We start from the raw sequence: 23,587 nt of genomic DNA on the forward strand, positions 1-23,587 counted from the left end.
TTGGTTAAAGAACAAGAATTACACGATTTAAAAAAAATGATAAAAAGAGAACATCTAGTGTATAAACACAGTTATTTTTGCAGGGGAAAAGGAGGAAATTACACCATATTTGAGAAAAATAATTAAAGAGAATAATAGCCCTACAGAGAAATGAAAGCCACGTTAGCTATAATACACAAAAGAAAATCATAGAAATTGTAAAAGAATATATTAAAACATCTTTTAAAGGACAGAGAATAAAAAACTAACAAGAAAACAAAAGTGGGTACTTTTTCTGATAAAGATAACAAGGATGTGGAAAAGAAAATTGTGATAGCGGAATTAGAAACTGTATTAAAAGTAGTTAACCTAAAACTGGCAGTAGGTCTGGATGGAATAGAATATGGGATGCATAAGAATAGGACATTAGATCAAAAAATGTTTTTTTAATAGTATTAAATGAATGGATATTTAGATGATTTCTTTACAAAGAGTTGTGTAGTGGTGTAAACAGTTATATGGAAAAAAAGGTGACAAATATGAGATGCAGAACTGGAGACCAATAGTATTTAACACGGACTATAAAATATTTATGAACATTTTACAAAAAAGAATGGAAGAGAAAGTAAGTAAAATTATAAATGGGTGTACATATGGTATAAAAGGAAAAATAGTTCAAAAATTGTCATAGATAATTAGGGAATTAGCACATAATATATAGAAATGTTCAAGTAAAAATAATGATAGAGTACTTAAGTAAAGCTTAAGATTAATTTCAGCATAATGTATTATGGGAAATATTTGAGGCATACAAGTGAAAAAAAAGTTTGTATTACAGCATATAGGTTTAATATAGTTAAAGCATCAGTAAACGGTTGGTTAAAAGAAGATATAGTGCTTGAGAGAGGTATAAGACAACGGTGTCGACTGAGTTGTATAATATTTGTTTTAGTAATTAATGTGATTTCAGTACACGTTAATAAAGATACAGGAAACATGAGTTATATTTCTAATGAAAGGATAAAGATGTCAATTTGTGTTAACATATGCAGACGATATTCGTGCTGCAAAGGCTAAGAAAAGAATGAGTACAGTGATTACTGTTACTCCCTTGCACAAAGGTGGTACTTCCACTGACCCCGGAACTATAGACCAGTTAGCCTGATTAGCCTTATCTGCAAGGCCATGGAGCAAATCATCAGCGACCTTATCAACAAAGATAGAGGTAATCTCCAAACACTTGACCCTACTCATTTTGGATTTGTCAAAGTGAGCTTGGTGGACTTCTTCGAGACTGTCATCAAGGTCGTGGACGAGGAGAAATCTATGCATACAGCTTACCTAGACTTAGCCAAGGCATTTGACGCTATCCACACTAAGGCACCACTGAAACTCAACCAGCTAGGTATCAATCCTTATATCGTTAGACAGGTTGCTAACTGGCTCACTGATAGAACCCATATAGTCAAAATAGGGGAATCCACCTCCAACAGCAGACCTGTACCCAATTGTGTTCCACAGGGATCAGTCCTAGGATTTCTACTGTTTGGAATCTATTTCTCTGAAGTACAAACAAAAACCAAAGGTCTGTGGCTGACAAAGTTTGCTGATGACTGCAAACTGGGAGCGGTTATAGAATCTCCAATGTCCTACAAGAGAGTCTTACACAAACAGATGACTGGTCCCAAAGTCATGGCCGTAACTTCAATGCAAAAAATTTATTATCATCCCTTTCGGTAAAGGCGATGTTCCTGCTAACTGCCACATCAACAGCAACATCTTAAGTATGCACTCAGTGGTGAGAGACCTGGGCACACAGGTTGACAGCAACCTCACCTTTGAACACCATGTCTCCACAGTGGTAAGAAGGGCATTCTATATTGCTCATCTCATAAGTAAGGGCATTGCCTCCAGAAAAAAAAAGAAGTTTTAACCTCCCTGTACTTTTCCCTCATCAGCTCAATAATTGAGTACAATGCTCTTTTTGTTATGTACCTTTTCAAGTACCTGCAGCAATTGGAGAAACCACAAAGGTTCCTCACAAGAAAAAAATCTAGGTCTTCAGCATCTGTCCTATGCGGACAAGTCTGAAATCACTATCACTTTATTCTGTCTCATACAGACTACTCAGAGGCAATCATTGCCTTGCATACAAGGCAATCTCTGACCCTGCTTTATTGGAAATGCTGCATCACCATAAGTCAAATGGTACACGGGTTACTAGCTCTAAAGACCTTCATCTGGTATGTTATATTAACAGAGCCTGCTTGACAAACAGATTAGTCTCCCAGAGGTTGCAACACCTTTGGAACAGATTCCCACTTCATGTCAAAAAGAGAACCTCACTGGCCCTCTTCAAACGCAATTTGGATGACTGGATGGGTAATCGTAAACTCACCCCAGGGGTTTCACCTATTTCCCTCTTGGAATGGGGCAACAGGTGCTGATCGTGGAAATAAGGGTAGAATTTGGCTAGGCTTGTAACAGCCAGAGGGCCATTTGCCTAGTAACTTCCTATGATCCTGTAATACAGGGATACATACAAGTAATAGGATTTATCATAAATAAAGAGAAAAGTTAAGGATTAAGTTTTGAAGGTATGATAGGAAGCATTAAATTTAACATGACTAAGATAAAAGCACTTGGAATAAGTTTTGGGGAACAAAAAATACAGATATGATATGGAAAGAAAAATTAGAAGAAATGAAAACTGCTTCTCTTCTTTGTAAATCTTTCAGATTATCGTTTAAAAGTTGACTCATATTTAATTAAATATTTTTTACTGTCTAGAATTGCTTATTTAGCAAGTGTTTTCAGTATTCCTGTAATATATGAGAAGGAAGCGTATAATAAAATGTTTTCTTTTATTTGGGGTTCTAGACTAAACCCAGTTAAAAGTGGGGTTTTGTATGTTAAAAAGGAAGACGGAGGCTTAGGTCTAATAAACCCAATAGTTTATACACCTACTTTACACTTATATAGAGTATTGAAAAGTTTAAAGGACAAGAATATTCCCTTATTAACATGGACATTAAGATTGAAATATAAAATGGACTGGTTGAATTTTTTTAATTTTAAAAGAAAAAGAGCATGCCATGATAATGAAAGAAAAAATTATTGAGATAAAATTATACTTTGGAAAATAGTAACGAGATTGAAAACGAGAGGAAACAATGGCACAAATAATACTATGGAAAAGTATTTTCGTATAGATCCATAGAAAGAGTTGCAAAAAGAAAAAAAATGCAATTAAGGCAAGAATAGGAAGATGTAAAGATATGTTGGAATGTCAAGATTTCCTAGGAGGGTGAATATGCCCTATAAAAGTAAAAAGGATAGAAACTGCCTTTACTGTAATGAATTTGAAACTAGTGAACATGCTTTTTTAGGGTGCAGAAGAAATAAAACTTTATGGAAGAAGATCATGGATAGGAACTATTTGGAGGGTTTCACAGAGGTAAAAAAATTAAATATGGACATGATTGAATTTGGATATTATAAGAACAGAAGTATAAAATATGTAAAAGAAATTGATAAAAATGTTTTGTACAATATGGTTGATTTGCACTCAAAGACTGAAGGAAATTATGTTTAATGAAAGGTGCGATTTAACTACAATGTTAAAAAATAAGGTTTTGTTATGGAAGTTGGAGTGGGGGCAGACAGTATGAAATGACCACTGTTTTCTTTTTTGAGAGATAGTAATATGAAGGCATTTTGCTTTGTGTAGAAATTGTAAATAATGTATGTATGACATATAATGTAAATTATGTACGTGAAATGTAAATTATTATTATTTTAATAATAAAGGACTCCTCTTTTTGATAGGTGTCAACTCAAGCAGATAGGGCCTTGGTTTAACATCTTATCCAATGATGACTCACTTAGGAGTGCAACACTCCCTTATGCTGCAATGAGGAGTTAGCAACTGATCTACTTGGTATGGGAATAGAACCCATAGCCTGGTGCACCAAAGATGAATGTGCTGTCGCACCAATACTGAATCTGAAATCTTTCTCATACCTCCAATCGCTGTAAGTGTACAGCACCATGCTCGATCAACATTTATACTTCCATTTAAGACCTGCAACAGCCAGAATGTCCAATCAAACATAACAGATGTCAAAATGCACACAGCACTGATGGTTCAAACAATGGGCACAAGCAAAGCAAGGAGGTACAATATGTAAATTATCAGCCCAAAAGAAAGATTACTTTTAACTGAAATGGATAATTTTTAACATACAACTGACTTAATTTTAAATAATCATTAAATACTATCATACCTGCTCAGCAGGAGTTGTGTTAGTTATCCAGCTGGCTTGGTGTATGCCATCATTTATCATGTTGTTATTTTCCCAAGGGAACCTGTTTTTTCCTTTCCCTGCACTAAGCACTCTTCTGTGAGAAAGTTGTTCATCAGTGTGAGAAGTTTGCAAACCAAAGCCTTGTAGAAAATCATTTTCTTGATCACCATGATAACTGTGTGCACTTTGTGTTCGGCCACTAGCCAGCAACCATTCTGTATCAGCACCATGGTACAGCTGCTGACCTCTTCCATGGACAGATGATGTTACAGGTACTGCATACTCAACAAGTCCCTGAGGTGTCAGTTTTGGAAGAGTTTTTCGAGCTAACCTGGCATGCACTGCATTCATAACCCCATCTACATTTTCCTGAAGTTCTACTTTATCCACTGCCTGGAAAATAGGCTGGAGTTTGCCTACCCCTAAAGAAGACGCAAACACAGCAAAAGCTTCCAAAGCTGCATTGCGTACTTTCCGCTTACTGTCAATTAAGCTGGGAGAAACTGCAAAGCAAAGTTTAACCAAATCAAAATCTTCACTAGGGTATGTCAGAAGAGAAGCAATAATAATATTTATAACCTCTTCTCTCACACTGGAGTTTTTGTGTTTTATGTTTTCTAACAAACAATCCAATACCTTCTGAGGACCAACAGTTTTCATCAGCCCCATAAAGACTTTCATGCATTCTTGTTTAGTGACAACTTTATTGTCACCCAATACCTTTACTGTAGCAGATACAATTGGCTTTAGATACTCTTCAACATTGCGGTTCAGAGCAATAACCAGTACATTAAGAATTTCTAAAGCACCACATACAACTTTGAAATTTGAATCTTCCAGCAAATTACACAAAAAGCCAATAAAGCCAACACAGCTTGTCGAAGGCACATTTGAAAAATTAAAGTCACCAACTACATGTTTTAGCTCCTCAACAGCATGTGTTCGAAGCTTGTAATCATTCTGATCCAAAAGCCTGCAGTAAAGCTCCTGTGGAATTATATGAAATTTTAGATTGCTGTTATTCTTAGAGTATGACCAATCAATAAATAAATTATCAGGAGAATCATCTCTCTGTGCAGCAGCCACTGTGGGTCCAATACTTCCAATCTCATAATTGTTACCAAACCTTATTGTATGATTTTTTCCATTTATATTGGCAAGCTGCTCAAAGTGCATTTCCATGTAGCTGCTGTGAGCTCTTCTAAGCGATGGTGGTAATCGTTTCAAATAGGAGCCGAATTCATCCTGTCCAACGTGTTGTCTTATCTGCTCCAAAGTGGAAAAGGCAACAACTGGATCATCTAAACCATTATTGCCATTCAGTTTTTTGACTAAAGATGTAGTTACATCAAATAAGTCTACCCGAAGGGTTTCTTTTGTTAGTAAAATAGGCAAAATAACAGTAGTAGCTGTTCTCACACTCGAATCCTCAGCTTCTAATCCATAGTCAATCAGAGCCTGGAAAACATCCTGTGGGTTCTCAGCATGCTTGAGACACTTGTGTAAAGTCTGTACAAGCTCCTTGCGGACCATTGGACTTTCATCCTGCAAACTACTGATGAGTACAGGGAGTACCACTGTTCGCAACTGATTTACGTCCTCGGCATTATTCTGCAAAATTTCAGAAATCACCTGAATACAAACGGCCTTGCTGCTGCTGTCGTTCCCGCTGGCTTCCAACATCCGAGCCACTGCAACAAACACTGCTCTGCGATTCCTATACATAACCTTGCCCCCATTACAAAGCATATGAGAACGAAGAGCTCTGACTGCCTCCACATGCTTACTTTTATCTAATGAGTTATCGAGGTTCAGAAGGATATAATCTTCTTCCATAATATTGCTGCCGATAATTCCGGACCACCCGTAATCACCAACGGGTCCACAAGAAAATGCTGCAGCTGGTACAACAAGGGTGCTGCTCCCCCGCGTTTCTCTGCTCAGGACATTGCTGCAACTTTCCGTTGAATATTTTGTACTACAATCAATAACGTTTGAGCACCTACTCTTTCTATTTCTTTTTTTGCAGTGAAAATCATTAGGGATAGCCTTGACAACGGATGTGCCTACCGCAGCTGATACTGCCATGGATCTTGATCAGGCAGCTGTAAAAGCAACACACTGGTCTCCAGGGGTTCATACCTTCCACTCTGACGTCACCCACCCACTATACCACTCAGTATTAATTTTCGTAATACAGACTCTTTTTTTAGTATCAGATTTAGAAGAGCTGAGTTTTCTCAGTCGGTGACCGTCGGTTCTAGTTTTGGGCTACGTTCTTAAACATCATAACTTAGAACTTTAAGTATTGTCAAACCGTGTAAAATAATAAAAAGAAACTTATATCAAAATGGCAGTAAAACGTAACCACGGATATCACGTGAACAAACCGAAGGCTTCCATGGTGATGCAGTGAGCTGATATAGAAACCAAGGTTAGGTAGTACTATGCGTGAATTTATTTTGAGAGTTGCATAAGTTGCTTTTTGATAATTTTAAAAAATCGATGCAATCCAACTGACAAGAAAAGGTTAAGCTTTAAAAGTCCGTCTTGTTGTGGTGAAACATAGTAAATAACTTATAGTAAATAAACAGAAGCACTATATTACTTCAGACTACGACCTAGACCACTTCAAAAGTGAAAGAAACACAGGACTAAGAATCATGGGAAGTATAGTTTGTTAACGTTTGTCGAGCAGGCAACTGGGAGGAGGGGTACGCAGAAAAATCTGTGTAGTACAATCTGAAATTAGGGTACTTGGATTTGTCATAGCATATGTGTATAGCATGTAGTATTTGTAAAAGCACATCAGTATATGGACTGAATTATATTTTCATCACTAGTAATGTAAAAGTCAGAAGATTTTTCGGCAGCGGACGTTTCCATTTTTTGGCCGGAAGTTACGCAAACCCCACCTGTTTTCTATTTGTTTTTGACAGGCGATTTTGGGTTCTACTTGTTTTGTATTGTACTGTGGTAATACATCGTCTTTTCGTTGTAAATTGGGTAGGTTATGTCGTTATGGGTGGAATACGCGATTGAATGCTAATTGTTACAGAATTGTTGTAAGTAGTTTAACTTCTAGAGATAGATTAATTTAGAAAGCAAGGCCTCGAGCACCCTTAGGTAGTGGAAATGCAGCCACAACTGAAAGTTCGTTTGATCTCGGGTAAAAAGGCAAATTTGTATGATGAAAGAAAAAGAAAAGACGAATATTGCAAAGTGTAACTATGTTGATGCTGTGGGTATGATCTTGTTTGCAACGATTAGCACAACCTGATTCACCACTTCAATGTTCAGTTACAGTGAAAACTTAGGTGACGGGGTGTTGCACTTTAATGTCGCAGTAGTTTGTGAATTGTGGCTTTGTTTTGCATGTTTTTTTTGTCTCCTTTATACTTAAGTATATAAAATTGTCACTTGATGTTATTGTAATTTGTAATGATATAGGAGGTTGACTGTTGGCTAAAAAGTACGTGCTGTAAAACAGGTTTGAACTTTCAAAGCTGTCCGTTTGCAGAACAGGTAGTTGACGTGACGGTCTGATTTGGTCCGTGATCCTTGAAAGTAACTGCCTCGTAAATTCGTAATAGTGTTAAAGTAAGTTGTTTTAGGTGGGTGTTTCTATTTCTGATAAGCTTTATTGCATGCTCACAATGCTTGTGCCTTCTAGGTTAGAAAATGTTGAGTAGTTAATTCTGGGTTTGCATTTCGAGTAAAAATGTTTTGATGCATGTTCATAATGCGTGTTTGTTTAGTAGTGAATAAAAACAGGACAGTATAGGTGGATTAACTGCATAATATCCGTGGACGCCAGTTTAGCAACTTATTTGCAAGATTTGCTTTTCATAGTTGCTGGGTTAAGTCAGAAAGCAAATCAGTGGATGGCTAAAATAATCGAGAGTAGCATTTTTATAATCTGCACGTTTATCGGAACAATTTACATTTCTGCAAAACCTAGAAAAAACGTAGAGCAGTATTGGATAGTTATTTCTAACATGCAGACTGAGGTGTTTGTGTGTTTTTAATTGTATATAAAATATAAATGGGTATACAGTTAGTCTTTCAGACGTGCAGTGAGTATTGCGTTTCATATGTTATGCAATATAAGTTTTAAGTAGTAATTTATATTTGTTGTGGTTTGTTTTAGGTAGGTACGACCTAGATTAGCTGCTCTTGTGAACTATTTTAAGCCTACTTATTTTTCCGTATTGAGAATTGAACTCTATATTTCCCGACTGAGGGGAAACACTTTGGCCATTAAACATGTAGTAAGTTTATAGGTTATTCCTAGGCTAATGACCATACCTATAAACTAGCTAGATTTTCCGCTCATATTTTTGGTTTGTTCCTCATAATGACAGATCGCTGAAGATCGAAATCACTAAATAATAATCTGCACTTGCGTTTCAGGCTTCGTATTCTTCAAAAATAGCATTGTTAACACAAATCCTGTTTTTCTAGCAATTTTCCAAGTTTATTAGAACAGTATTTAAAATCTGTCTTTATTTTTGAGCCTTTGTCCCCTCTCTGTTTTAGGCTTTATCCGGATTTTTTACAACATGAGATAGAGATGTTAAACCCCATGGGTCCTTTTAAGCCTAGCTTTGTATCCCAGGGTGAGAATTAAACTCTGTACTTTATGCCCTGTGCATTTCCTATATACCTCTATATTATTTATACTTGCTGTGTTAAATTCCACTGGTGTATTCTGTTCATTCCGGTTTTATGTCTATACTGACTTTGTAAACCTGTGATACTTGTACTTTGAGTAACACTGTTGGAGCTTTTCTCCCCGGGCCTCCACTGAAAATGGGTTTTGACCCATTTGAACTTTCCTGGTTACCAAATGTCAAATAAATTAAATAAATCTCTAACGACAAGAAACAACATAACAACTGTGTCAACATCATGCAGAATCAAATCTAAAAGTTTCAGCTTTTATAGAGCAGGATCTCATTAATACCCGGGGCTTTCATTGCATTAGCATCAATTGCCATTTAAGATCACATTTATTAAAGTGGTCATTATTGATAAACAAATATAAGAGATTAAAAGAGCTTTATGATGATTTTATTCATGGTTTGCCCTTTAAGGATTTTTTTGTATATAACAATGTCTGCTGTTATTGGTGGAATTTGGTTTTGGAGGGGTATTTAAATGTTGCTTGATTGTTGATTCTTTTTTTTTTTTTCCCCCAAAAATTTTATTTTGAATTTTTCAAAGGACCAAACAGCATCACCAATGTATTACACTGTGTACAAAATTAAAGGTGAACATTATTTGTATATCAATATTTACAACTGTACAAAAGTGCTATCAATTATTTTGTTGCATCCATTTATCCAGTTTGCCTTGTTATGGAGAAATCTTGTCATTACACACACACACATTTTATATATGTGTATGTATTTTATATATATATATATATATATATATATATATATATATATATATGTATATGTGTGTGTGTATGTATATATATATAATATATATATATATATATATATATATATATATATATGTGTGTGTATATATATATATATATATATATATATATATACACACACACACATAATATCTATATTGATATGTGTCTTTATGATGAGGGTGGATTAAGCAGAATTTTAACTATCTGTTCCCATATTTTTAGTTTCTTAATACTGTTATTTTTTGCATCAATTACTCATTTGTGAGCTAGCTTGTGTTTATTTGCCATCTTTTTGAATTCGGTCCAACTGATATTCATTCTGCCCCCCCCCTCCCCCCCAATTTGGATGCTATGTATAGTTTCATTAATAGGAATAATGTGATATGTATGGTTGCTTGATTATGGGATATTCTGATATTCCCGGGGGGGGGGGGTGAAGCTGTGTGTATTCCCATGTAAGAGTTGCTTTTTCATAGCCTTGTTTTTGTAGTTGGATTTTTAAGGAGTTCCATAATTTAAATACGCATTTGCAGTTCTAAAACATATATGAGTTGGATCTGCTTTTGCTTCCTGTGACCTACAATATGGACAGTTTGGTGAATTAGAAGAATTAACTGTGTAATACTGAGGGGGTAAGATATGTATTGTTGATCGTGAGTTGTGTGTAAGTTAACCTTTTCATAGGCAATGATTTATGTGTTAATGTTAAAGCTTGATTTTATTGTTGATCAGTTATTGATGAGTTACTTTTAAGTCAATAGTTAGAAATAAGTATATTGTCTTGGAATTTGATCTCTGCTATTTGTACGTGTTGGATATAATTTTTTTCCCAGATAGCATTTTTGTTCCATAGAGTTTCACAATTGTTTGTGTCCACCTTGTTTAATTTGGTGTTTTTGAAGATGTTTGAACATGCTTCTCTGATTTGTCTCAAGATAATTGTGTATGATTTTGGTAAATTAAGTCGAGATCTCAAGTCTATAATTGTATAGTTGTGGCAAGGGTAGAGATCTTGAATTCTCAAGTCTTTTAATAAAGGGTAGTTTAAGGTTTATCATTGAGTTGTTAATTTTTATGTTTGGGTTATCGATTGGTTGAAATATGTCCATTGCTGGCCCAAGATCTAGGGAACAACTTAAGTATAATAATGGAATGTTTAGAGGGTCACTGATCTTATAAGCTGTTGTATCTTTTGTGGTTAGAAAAGGAAGTGCTCTAGGATTCATTTCTAGAGATTTGATATAGCTGTGATATATTTTCAGCCAGATAGGAGACCATTTGTTGGTTAAGGGGCAAATTATGCTATCTTTAGTATTCTGCTACTATTGATAATTGTATAGTTTAAAATCTCATAAGTTTAAATCCCCTTTTAGCTTTGGCAGAGAGAGTTTTCGGTATGATATTCTTGTTTTTTTAGGCTCCCAAATGGACTTGGCCAGGAACATGTGCATTTGTTTGAAGAAGTTGTGTTATCACTTGTGTGATTATAAATGTGTAAATAACTCTGGGAAGAATATTCATTTTGATTGAGACCTTGGGTAGGAATGGTATTTTGAGATTGTTCCATCCTAACATTATCTCATATTCCATTTATTCAGTATATTATTCTGATAAAAAAAAAAATCTTTTTTGTTTTGGAAAAACGTAATCCCGAGATGTTTAGTTGTCTTTTATTTAATTGTGTAAAAGTGGGATTAATGATAGTTTGGGAGGATTTAAGGGGGGAAAATATATATTTTTAATTACGTTTATAATTAGATAAACTTGAGAAGTAGTCAATTGCTTTTAGTAATTTGGGTATGTCAGTGCTGGGGGTGGTGAAGTAAATGTTTAAATCGTTGGCGAAAGCTGTGTAAAAGATTTTAGAGTTGAAGTAGATGGATGGTTATGATATGTTTTCTGTTTAATGTACAGGAACAGGACTTTGAGGTATAGCATGAATAAGAAGGGGGAGAAAGGGCATCCCTTTCTCATCCCATTTTTAATCGTTATTCTGTTTTGATAAAGTTCTGTTAATATATATGTTAGTATAAAGGTTTTCATATGGTATTTTAATTATTTGTATAAATTTGCTAGGGAACCCAAAGGGTAAGGTAAGAGATGAAGTAAGAAAGTGGTATTCACCGTCTATCAAATGCTTTATGGGCGTCAACCACCATTGTGTATATGGGAGTTTTCTTAATGTTTGCAAAGGTTATCATGGCTTCAAGAGTTGTGGTGTTATCACAAGTCTGTATGGAGTAAAACATGATTGTTCCAGAGAAATAATGTTCTTTAGTCTATTTGCTAGAATTGAAGTAAGAATCTTAACGTCTAAATTTAGTAATGATATTGGTCTGTAGCTACTAGGGTCTTTAGGATCCGATTTATTCTTTCAAAATAAAAATGTTTTTTGAGACATTAAAATGTACGTCATTTATTTTGTTTATTATGTAATTTAGTACCTGTTATAATATTTTAGCAACTAGTGGTGTGAAGCCCTTGTAAAATTCTGGTGTGAGGCCATCCGGACCTAGAGCTTTATTTATTTTTAATTGTGTCTATTTCTTTTGTTGATTTTGGGTTTGTTAGATTATTTTGTTAGTATCTAGTTACAGGAAGATTATATCTTGAAGGAAACTCTGTCCATTTCTGAAGATAAAGATTGTTCTCCTCCATAAATCTAAGTATAAAGTTGTTCAGAAACGTTTTATTATAGTCTGGTTATTTAAGTATGATTTGTTCTGGTGGTAAATTTATGTTATAATGGGAGTGGATTTGTGTAGAGTAATTAATCTTGCTAAGGCCCTGGAAGCCATTAGAGTATTTGGCCAAGTTTCTCATTTCATTAAATAAGTTTCTTACCTCTTTTAGGTATAGTTCTCTTTGTGTTTTTCTTAGGAGGTCTTGGGTGTTTTCCCTAGGACCTGACATTTAGTTCCAGTTCTAATTGCTTTATTTTTTCTTGTAATACAAATTCTTCCATGGAGAATAATTTTTTATAATGCGTTGCTTTGTTAACCAAAAAGCCTCTAATTTGAGCTTTTGTTGCAGCCCATTCAATGTCTAGTGGTAGTTGTGACTTGACTAGATTTAAAGTTAGGGAGTTTAGTAGTTTTGCCTTCTACCACGTCTTGCTTAGTTAAGAGAGTGGAATTCAATGTCCAGTTGTAGCCTGTTAGATTGTTGTTGTTGATGATTATTCTGAAGAAGTCTCTCTTATTTTAAGAGACGAAAGTGCTTAATAAAATATCTTGCTGCACTGATTTGTTGCCTGTCCCAATCGTTACAACACAAAGGGATTTTGCAGTTTTGGTTTATGTTTTATTTCCCGTGTTTGTATTAGTCTGTTTTTGTAAATAAATAAATAATGTCTGTAAGGTAAACATTATAACCATTATGCCAACCCCAATCCCTTTTATGTTATCAAGTTGCAGCGTTGCAAACAGGTCTTTATTTTAAAAAATGTTTTGTTACATCAGGCTAGCTTTTAGTTGTAGGCTAGGCAAATTTTATTTATGAGATTGTTAGTCATGGTTATTATTATCTTTTGTGCCCTTTATATATTTATTAGTTTTCCATGGATTAAAGCTGTTATTGAAAAGTTGATCTGACAAAAGTCCAGTTTGTGGACAAAGTGCTTATCATAAATTAAACCAGAGTTGTTCTGGTGACTAAGCCTGTTTGAATTTTTCTTCAGTACCCTCATTGACATCTGAAGTTTTGGACTGTTTCTTACCTTACCGTTGCTAAATATTTTAAATGTTTAAGTGTTGCTTTTTTTTTTATTTTTCCCAAATTACAAGGGAGTGAATTCAGTCTCTACCTTAACTCTGGGGATAGCTATCTCCTCGGATCTCTCTTTTTTTGAGTATGAAGTGAAAACTTAATTGCTTTATATTTGTTTTACCTTACCTTTGTGTTCCTTTTGCTAAGGTTGTAGCCTAAAAAATGTATCCAGTTGTAATGTAAGTGGTGTTCATAGCTGTTTCTGTGACAAGATCCATTTATGTGTAGTTTTTTATTGTGTAAGAAAAAAATGCCTCACTCAGCATGGTCAACATCAGAGCTTCAGTTTTTTTTCTGTTGTGTATCTTTGCAGCATTTTAATTTCAAAAGACTTTTGTGAGGAAGCATTCCACAGTATTTCAAGTGTCCACATGTGGTTTAGATTTTAGCAGGGTTTCCCCTACTGTTGTATAATCTCCGATTTCTGTTCATTTTTAGAAACTATAGTGATAATTTAGCCCATTCAAAAGTACATGTCTGTAACATGTTTGCTATATAATTCTGCGGAGTAAGACTTTTGCATTCTTTTGGAGTGTTCCTGGAAATCCTTTGTATTGTTGTTGTGCAAAAAATATCCCATGGTTTTTTAAACTATGTTATTTCATTTTTATTAAAAATAGAATCCCACACACTGCCGTTTTGGTGCATTGTATAATGTAAGTTTTATTAATTGAGAGCTCAGTGTGATGGTTGCCAGATGTTTCTTGGGGACAACAGACGAAAAATAATTGATGCCATGTGAGTGAATTACTTAAACAAACATCGCTGAAAATATTTTTAAATGCATGCAGTAAAAATTAAAAGGATTGTGTTATGTTTTGGAATTACAGTAAGGAGTTTATAAATTTAATGACTGAAGAAGGGTTTGGTATCTTCTTGCAGTTATTTGCCCTGTAAATTTTGGAGTGATGCATCTATCTCTTGAAAAAAAATTAGACTGTGTAAGAGTAGAGTTCTAATTTTATTATGACAAACTAACAAAATATTTGAGTTGGAACAAAAATTGAGAGGCCTCTGGAGAGGTGTCTGTAACCTCTTTTTGTTTGGAAAACTGGCTTCAAGAGGAATGTCTGCCTTGCATTATGGCACAGAAGGCTATGCCAGCTGGATATGCCAAATTTAAAATTCTTAGTGATTTGTGGAGGCACTCTTGGAAATAAAATTGCACAAAACAATGAAATAGTCTGCCTCTGCAGAGATAAGACTAATGTGGACCTTATTTCAGATGCAAGGGGTTTTGCTTCTGTTAAAGTTCAGAGTAGGTCAGATATGAGATGCGACTTGCTCAGTAGTTTGTTGGAGTTTGTAGGAGTTTGTATTTATAGTACAAGCCTGTACTTAATGTTGTGGCTTGTGGGGTGGGGGGTAGGTCCTTGGATGTGGAGAACTTTTTGTGTGTTGTGGTAAGTTTTTATCCAGTCTTGTCTTTCGGCTTATCCCGGTTAGGGGTCGCCACAGCAGAACTCTGGTCCGCTAATGTTTGGTAGTGGATTTTTATGTGCCGAGTTACCAGCCCTGACGCACAATCTTCAACGAAGGTACGCCCATTCACGCATGCCTCCCCACAGAACACGCTCTAGCTGAGAATCGAATGGGACAACGTCTTGCTGTGAGGCGACAACACTACCGCAGCACCACTACCGCGGGTTCTAAGTTTTGTCCAGTCTATTTTTACAAAATGCTAGTGATGTTTATAAGATTGGGGCAAAGACCTTGTTAGTTGATGGGGGGGAAAACAGCCTAGCTTATCCTGCTTCTGTAATAAATATATATTTTAGGTATTAAAACTTTAACTTTTAGTCAGCCTTAATTTCTTATGGTTATTTTTTATGGTCTAGTTAACTAGACCTGGTTGAGGGTTTTTTTTCAAAGAAGAATGTAAATGTGGTGCTCCAGTAGTCTGGTAAGGTCTCCTTAAGCTGCTGTAAAACATGTACAAACTTGTGACAATAACAAGGAGTTGTTTTCGCATGCTTTTCCTGAAAGATACGAACTCTGACAGTGTAAAATGTTTACGGACTTCACTGCTCACTACTTTATTGGAAACCCCCCTCTGTTTACTGCCCTGCTGACACCGTCCATTAACTGTTTATGCCTTTGAAAACAGACAAAAATGTTGATCTTTTCCCATAAGTACAACTACATGGAGCACATAAAGCCCCACGCAGTACACACAATTATGATAGTCTCATCGGTCAAACCCCAAAATTATGTGCTAGTGACATGGATGGTAATATTGCTTCTTCAAATTTGTGGCCATCCATGTATCGAACAGAAAATAAGGTGAGTATGATCGCTGAACCGATAGCTTGGAAAAGAGCCACTTGTCCTGCTCGGAATGTGGTTGCAATAGACAGAATGTGGTTGCGATAATACGCAAGTACCCATTTTTTTGATAACCTTTATCAGAGGATATTCACAGAATATGTGAATGTGAGAAATTGGTGTTCGGTGAGGGTTTAGGGCAAAAACATTTTAAAGAGCTGTTAAAGTGGAAATTGAGTAACCTTATGAACTATGCTCCCAGGCAGAATATTTTTACATATTGTTAGAAAGTACATAAACACTTTCTTTATATTACTGAAAAAAAATAGCTCTAACTTGTAAAACCTAATTGCATTTTCATGCTTTCATTTAATACATTAGAGAACATAGCTTATTGTACACTCTGCATCTTCAGTAGATAACTCCAGAAGATGTCTTTGGAAAGTCCTTTTCTGTATTTGAAAAATTTTTATGAGTGAAGACGTTGAAGACGTTGAAGGCTGAAGTACTACATTCTTCTGATCATGTTCTTCTAAATCCTAACCTTTGGATATTCCACCAGTGGGGGGTATACTAGTCACTTTTTCCCCCAGTATTGATGTAGTCTCCCCTGTTCAGTACTCGAGGGTCACATAACCCAGTAAAACGGAAGAAGGGACTGTCTTCCCTCAGACCTTTCAGAGAGTAAACTATATTTTTCTGTTATGGTTTTAGCTAGTTATTTATTTATTTATATTTTTTTGTTCTATTTGTCATGCTCGAGGGTTATGGTTTGGAGAAGTGTAGGCTTACAGCAGTGTAACCAGTCAAAGGTGAAGCCACCAATACAGCAGAGGTTGAAAAATGTCAAGCACAAGGACATTTTTACTTCAGGAACAGAAAGTCAGATTCATTTGTGTGCCATGTAGTAAGGCAAATAATTTAAACAAGTACAGCACATTTTGCTCACATTTGGTATGAGACGCATCTTTCCACTAGTGAGTAACAACATAATTTAAGTGTCTGTTAAAAGCTCTTCGAAGTAGATAGTTTTTTCCACCTCAGGAAGAATGTGGGAGAGGATCTGTCACAACTTGAAGTAAAAACTGGATGTCTTAAAACGGGTCTCCTTCTAATGACCGAAACGCCGATTCGCCGACAGGGAAATAACCGACACGAAACGACCGACAACGCAGTTGACCGACACGCTCGAATCCCGACAGACGGAAGACCGACAAGGGGAATGTGTAAGCGCGACCTGGTAAGTATGCGATGGTGAGGGATTTAGGAGTAGGGAGCGGACAGGTAAGTGTGCAATACTCAGGGATGTAGGGTTAGGATGTGTGATAGGTGAGTGTGCGGTAGTGTCGGAGCTTGGGGGGGTGTGTAAGTGAGTTAGGGTTAGGGTGCAGGTAGGGAGAGTGTGCGGTAGTGTCGGACCTTAGGGTTAGGGTTTGGGTTAGGGCTAGTGGATATGTGTTGTAGTGTACTGTGTTGTTTACGTGTAGTGTGTCGGTGTTATGGTGTTCGGTGTTTCGCGTTGTCGGGTTTGTGTGTTGTCGGTTTTCTGGCGTCGGTTATTTCCCTGTCGGCGAATCGGCGTTTCGGTCATTAGAAGTAGACCCCTTAAAACATGTAATTCAGCTAGTTTATTTTGTTGAGCATTTACAAGTACTATCAAAGTGGTTAGAGCTGCTTTGATAACCCAAATCGGAGTAATTCAAGCAAAAAAGTGAAACCACACCTTTTGGCCACATAACCTGGACCGAAACACTAAAGGCGGAGGCGTGTCCATATTCATTAAGGATATCCACACCTCCAGGCTAGTTGCTCAACGTTTTCTGGAATTCATAAATTCCAATGCCATGGATCAACTTAACCACACCCCCACCAAGGGCAGCCCTATCCTAGACCTGGTTATTACCAACATGGGCAACCAGTGCTCCACACCAGAGGTCAGTTCCTCGTTGGTCAGATCCGACCATAAGCTAATCACCCTAGACATCCGCCCCCCCCATTAGGGAAACCACAGTAAAAAAATTTCTCCAAAGCCAAATTCACGTTTCTTAAGATAGAAGTGGCAAACTTCACGACACCCATGCTGGCGGACAATAGAAGTATGATTGCTGAATCCTACACAAATGCACATTATAAGCACTTGCACGAGTGCAGGGATTGTGCAGTCCCTAACAGAACCAAGATGCTATCCTCCAAAAAAAAAATAAGCCAATCTGGTGGTCCCCTGCCATAAACAAACTCTACAACAGAAGAAAGAAACTGTTGCAAAAAAAGAGTAAAATCCCATGATTGGAGAAACTCCCTGGTCAGCCTCAGTAAGAAGCTGAGATCCCTCAAAATCCTCCAAAGCTAGTTATGAAAACAAAATCGCCACTGACTCTAAAGGCAACCACAAAGCATTCTATAGCTATGTCAAGAATCTCAGTGGCAACACTCAGATCTGCTCTGAGTTACAGCACAATGGCACTAAATATACAGAACCAACTGATATTGCCAACATTCTGGCAGATAGGTTCAGTGCTAACTTTACCCCTCTGTCATCCCCTAAAGGGCCCATCTCTCTATAGCAGAAGAATGCAAAGTTCCTGTAATCACGGCTGCACAGGTAAACACACTATCCAAAGCCAAGAACCCAGCATCCATCGGACCTGACTACATCCCAGGCTGTGTTCTACATGAACTACAGAACGAACTGGCACCCCACCCAAGTACCATCTTCAATCATAGCCTCACCTCAGGCTATGTGCCCACTGAATGGCGCACAGCAACAGTTATCCCACTCCACAAACGGGGAGCCACCACAGACCCCGGAAACTACCGCCCCACTAGCCTATCATCATGGAACTTATAAACAATGACATTGGTAATCCCCAAACTCAGGACCCCACTCGGCTCGGGTTTGTAAAATACAGATCATGTCTCCTAAACCTGATAGACTTCTTTGAAGCAGTCACCAAAGCCGTAGATGAGGGTAAGGTGGTTCACACATCCTATCTAGATCTCGCCAAGGCTTTCAACACCATCCCCCACTCTGGAATTATAGATAAACTCACTAAACTAGGTATAAATCCCTATGTCACAAGATGGGTTGCCAACTGGCTCACTGACAGAACCCACACTGTGAAAGTCGCAGACTCCAAATCCAGCTTCAGACCAGTGACAAGTGGAGTACCACAGGGTTCAGTCCTGGGTCCTCTCCTGTTTTGGTATCTACTTCTCTGAAGTACAGGCCAACACAGAAGGTCTTTGGCTAACAAAGTTCGCAGATAACTGCAAACTAGGAGCCATAATCAAAACTCCAAAAGATGTGGACATCCTACAAAAGGGCCTCGCTGAGACAGATGCCTGGTGTCAAAGCCATGGCCTCAAGCTCAATGCCAAAAAGTGCATTGTCATCTCTTTTGGTAAAAACTCAGTACCCATGAACTACCACATAGGTGGTAGTCTACTTAACACAGAAAGTGTGATAAGAGACCTTGGGACACAGGTGGACAGTAGTCTCTCCTTTGATAATCACATCGCCACAGTAGTCAGGAAATCTTTGTGTGTGGCACACCTCATCACAAAAGGTTTCTCATCCAGGAAAGAAAGAGGTCATTGTTCCCCTCTACTCATCACTCATTAGACCCATTATAGAGTATAATGCCCCTTTTTGGTATGTACCTCACAAGACATATACAACAACTGGAAAGGCCACAGAAATACCTCACAAAGAGGATTACCGGCCTCGAAGAGATGCCCTATGCAGACCGTCTCAAAAAACTGCAGCTTTACTCCGTTGCATATCGTCTACTTAGCTTTGTGTGTTAGGCAGAGATCGACTCTGTCAAACCCAGAGCTTTTAGACATGCTCCACTTAAAGAAATCCCAATTCCTACGAGCTACACGCTCTAGGGCCCTAAACCTCGTCACCACAATAAACAGAACATGCTGGAGGGATAGATTCCTGTCCCAGAGACTTCCCATACTCTGGAACAAACTACCTATCTATATCAAACAAAGCTCCTCATTAGCACTCTTCAAGAAAAATCTTGATGATTGGATGGGAGATAGGAAATTCACCCCGGGGATCACTTCTGTGGCTCTGATCGACAGTGGCACAGGAAAATAATTTTCTTGGGTGGCAAAAGCCAGGGTACATTTGGCTAGGCTTATATAGGCCATAGGGCCAATAGCCTAGTACCTACCTATGAGCATGGGTCCTGGAACCTGTGTAAGATGCCTGTGACCCACACTACTGCTGTTATTTTTACATGGAAGTTTAAAAAATATATATGATTTTATTACATCCAGCATGAGTCAAAGGGGCCTTAATGTGGATTCTAGGGGGAGGGGTTCCAAGATCACTTTACATTAGCAGGTCCATTGAGCTACAATAACCATACCTACTTAATCGTTCTGATGCAGTAAAACAGAGTACAAACCTGTAATTAAATACTGACAACCATAATTTATTCATGCTTTTTGTCAGCTGGGTTAGTCCACTAGGCCTGTGGTCTCATTTCAGGGGAGACCTGAGGTGGTATTCATACTGACTAGTAGAAATTTGGCAAGGACACCTGGGAACTTTCCCTACCCATTGGCAAGCAGGGACTCTGTTCTGAGACTTCCTACTTTCAGTCCAGGCGCAGAAGCAGTTCAGAGAAGAGTTTGCTGTCCGGAGGAGGTGTTTGAAAAAAAAAAAAAAAAGTTGAGCGAGAGAGAGTTTGAAGATGATGTGAAGTGCAAAGGAAGTAGAGTCATTGCAAAAAGGTGTAATAGGAGAAAAGGTATGCAAAGGAGTGATGCTAATATCCATATTGAATGAGAAGGGAGACAAATGAAGAGTGATGCGAAGGCTGTCAAGCCTTCACTGGGTTTGGAACTTTTGTTTAGGGAGAGAGCAAGTTGCAACCTGGATCTACCAATTGGAAAGGTTGTGGGATGTTTATTTAAAAGGCATGATGAATAAGAGTGAACCAGAGAGTGAAAAAGCTGTGTTTGAGGATATTATGGAAGGAGTACAAGAAGAAGTGGAGGAAATGAGAGGTAGTCTTATGCACAAATTGTGAAAGGTGGAGAGAAGAAAAGAAAATGAATTTGAGAAAAAATAACAACTGTACTAACTCAAGTATTGACTGCCAGAGTTTGTTAAATCGGCAGATTTACTATGCTTTTTTTTACAAAAAGCATAGTAAATCTGCAGAAAAAAGCATCAGCATTGGAAAAAGAGGGTATCCCTCTTGTGATGCATGAAAATAAGATTGTGGAAGGTATTAAAGGGATAAAAGACGTGGATATGGTAGAAGAGAACTGCTACGGTAATAAAGGATGAAAAGATTATTAAGAAAATTGATGAGATGTTTTATGTAATAGGGTCTATATGGAATGAATAAAAATATTTAATGGAAAATTGATGTCAGAAATGCTAAGTAAGATTTTGGTTGTGGGAAAAAAAATGGGGTAAGATAAGGAATGTAAATAAGAATTAAATGTATAGAAAAGTGTAAGTAAATAGATTATAAGTGAAAAAGATGTAAATAATGTATAACATATAAATATTGTAAACATGTTTAATAAAGAATCCCCACTCATTGTTGCGAATGGGACTCGTTTTGGAATAGCATTTCCTGTTTCCATTCCAGGTGCAGAGGCCGCCCAACGAAACTGTGGCAGATGGAGAGAAGGAGATGGAGTGGTGAAAGAAATGGAGGAGGAAGCAAATATTGAGACTGGAGAATGTGTGCAGGATTCTTAGAAAATGTTTCAAAGAAATCTGTTGAATGGAGATGAGTCAGCAAGTGATGGATGTATAATTATAACCCTCCAATCGGGAGGGTTGGGGGATAATTTAAAGAAATGGTGGTACAGAGAGAGTCAGAAAATGAAGATGATGTTTCCTGGGGGGGGGGGCCTTATAGAGAAAATACGAAAGGAGGATGCAGAGACAGTCCTGAAGAACAAGGTCTATATTACAAGATTGAAACTTTTTAGGTGGTCTAATACCTAAAGCTCGATCCAAAAATAGCAAAAGCTGAAAACCTTGAACGTCCACTTCCGTGAATTTTTCGTCGGGGGGGGGGGTTGCTTTGCTGTTATGGGGAATTTGTCCTTTTCTCCAATGTAGAGCGATCTCGGAGTTGGTATGTTTAGTTGGTGGGGTGGGGGGCACAGCCATGCTACACAATGGTAAGGATTCAAAGTAAAGACAACTGGACATGTATGAAGTGTGGGACAATTTAACTCGCATGCTTTTTGCACCCAAAGGAACTAAGGGCATTTATTCTCATTAACAGAGACATTTTGTAACGTTATATTTGATACTGTTTTAGCCGCGGTGGTGCAGCGGTAGCGTTGTCTCCTCCCAGCAAGAGGTTCTCCCGTTCGATTCTCAGCTGGAGCACCTTCTGTGTGGAATCTGCATGTCCTCCCCACTGTCAAGTGGCAATCGAAAGACATGGGAGTGCCTTCGTTGAAGGTTGGATGTTGAGCTGGCACCGTAAAAATGTACTGCCAATCATTAGTGGACCAGAGTTCCGCTGTGGCGACCCCTAACCGGGAAAAGCCAAAAGAAGAACATATTTGATACTGTTTTTTCCCAATGGAAATTTTTTTGAAGAGTGTGAAGGACTGTAACCCATGGAATCTTTGTGAAAAAGCATTTAACAGGGAAACAAAAACAATATAGGTAGACAGACTTTGAAAGGAGATTTGAATACTTTATGTAAAGAAATACTGGACATTGTAGAAGTTTTGTGACAAAATAGGTTTATGGTGGCTGGGATTGTAATATTGTGTTAAAAACGGAGAGAAAATTATACATGTGCCAGGCATGATAAATGTGGAGGGACATAGGGGTGTTTTGTAAAATACTGAGGACAACCCAAAATGTGTATCTGCTCAAAGGATCCCCACTTCTTTTGATAAAAAGCTATGGGATATTTTACATCCACCTGAATCTACTACCATCTCAGGCAGATGGACCTCAGTTTAATGTTCCGCCCAAAGGATGGCACACCCAAGAGTACAGTACCCCCTTTGTGTACTGTATGTCAGTACTGGAAAATTTAAAGTACCTGATTTGAGACCAGAGTCCACAGTATTCTGCACCAAAGGCTACTGTGCTATATATTGAGCTTCTGAGATTTCAAAATACATTAGTTTTTGCAACCCTGGAAAACAACACTGATAAAGACACCATGATAAGCAAATGCAGCAGCATGAACTCCCTGGTTTGCTGATTTTACTCCAATAGAAATAATTTAGATCTGAATGCTTTTGGTAGTACTATACTTTTAGCTTATTTGGTCAAGAATTCTGGACAGTGCCAAAAAAAGTCAGAGGAAGGGGGTGATAAAATGAAGAATGATTGTAAAATGTTATTCTAATTTGCATACAAAGTGAATAGATCATCATCTTTTGTATAAATATGCATTTTTGAACAATAAATACAAAATCCAGTGATTGATATTACTGACTGTGTAATCGCAAGTGATTTACCAGAAAATCAAATATGGTATGAGGGATGGGACAGACATTTGAAATACAATCACAGACCTTTTACAAAAATAGTAGCAGTTGAGATGTATGGGCCGTAGGCTTATGGGAGGTTACTAGGCTGTCGACCCGGGGTAATTTCAAGCCTAGCCATTTATCCTAGTGCAATACCATAGACACTCAAAAGAGAATGTCTGGTCAAAATAGCCCATTCCAGCATTTTAATATTTTTGTTGGATATGCAGGATTTTAAGTAATGCTGTTGTGATTTTCTGAATGTTATAACAATCTATTAAGTTTCAGCAGAAGAATGTATAGTCTTATTGACTGAGTTAATTAAAACTACGTATCTTTAAATTTGTAG

The 23,587-nt window shown here is 37.3% G+C and overlaps 1 protein-coding gene across 3 annotated transcripts in view; it reads right to left on the minus strand.

The window, feature by feature from the left end:
• TOGARAM1 (TOG array regulator of axonemal microtubules 1) overlaps positions 1-6,729 on the minus strand; it is a 1,826,974-nt gene extending 1,820,245 nt beyond the window's left edge. For all 3 annotated transcript variants that reach the window (XM_044074274.1, XM_044074275.1, XM_044074273.1), the window contains exon 1: positions 4,266-6,729. In XM_044074274.1, the coding sequence (XP_043930209.1) occupies positions 4,266-6,374 (2,109 nt within the window). In that variant the 5' untranslated portion in view covers positions 6,375-6,729. The remainder of the gene's footprint in view (positions 1-4,265) is intronic.
• Positions 6,730-23,587: the final 16,858 nt, after the last annotated feature.

Source organism: Protopterus annectens, chromosome 6.part0, assembly GCF_019279795.1.
Source record: "Protopterus annectens isolate FY-2018-M chromosome 6.part0, PAN1.0, whole genome shotgun sequence".
In the NCBI taxonomy this organism is placed as follows: Eukaryota; Metazoa; Chordata; order Ceratodontiformes; family Protopteridae; genus Protopterus; species Protopterus annectens.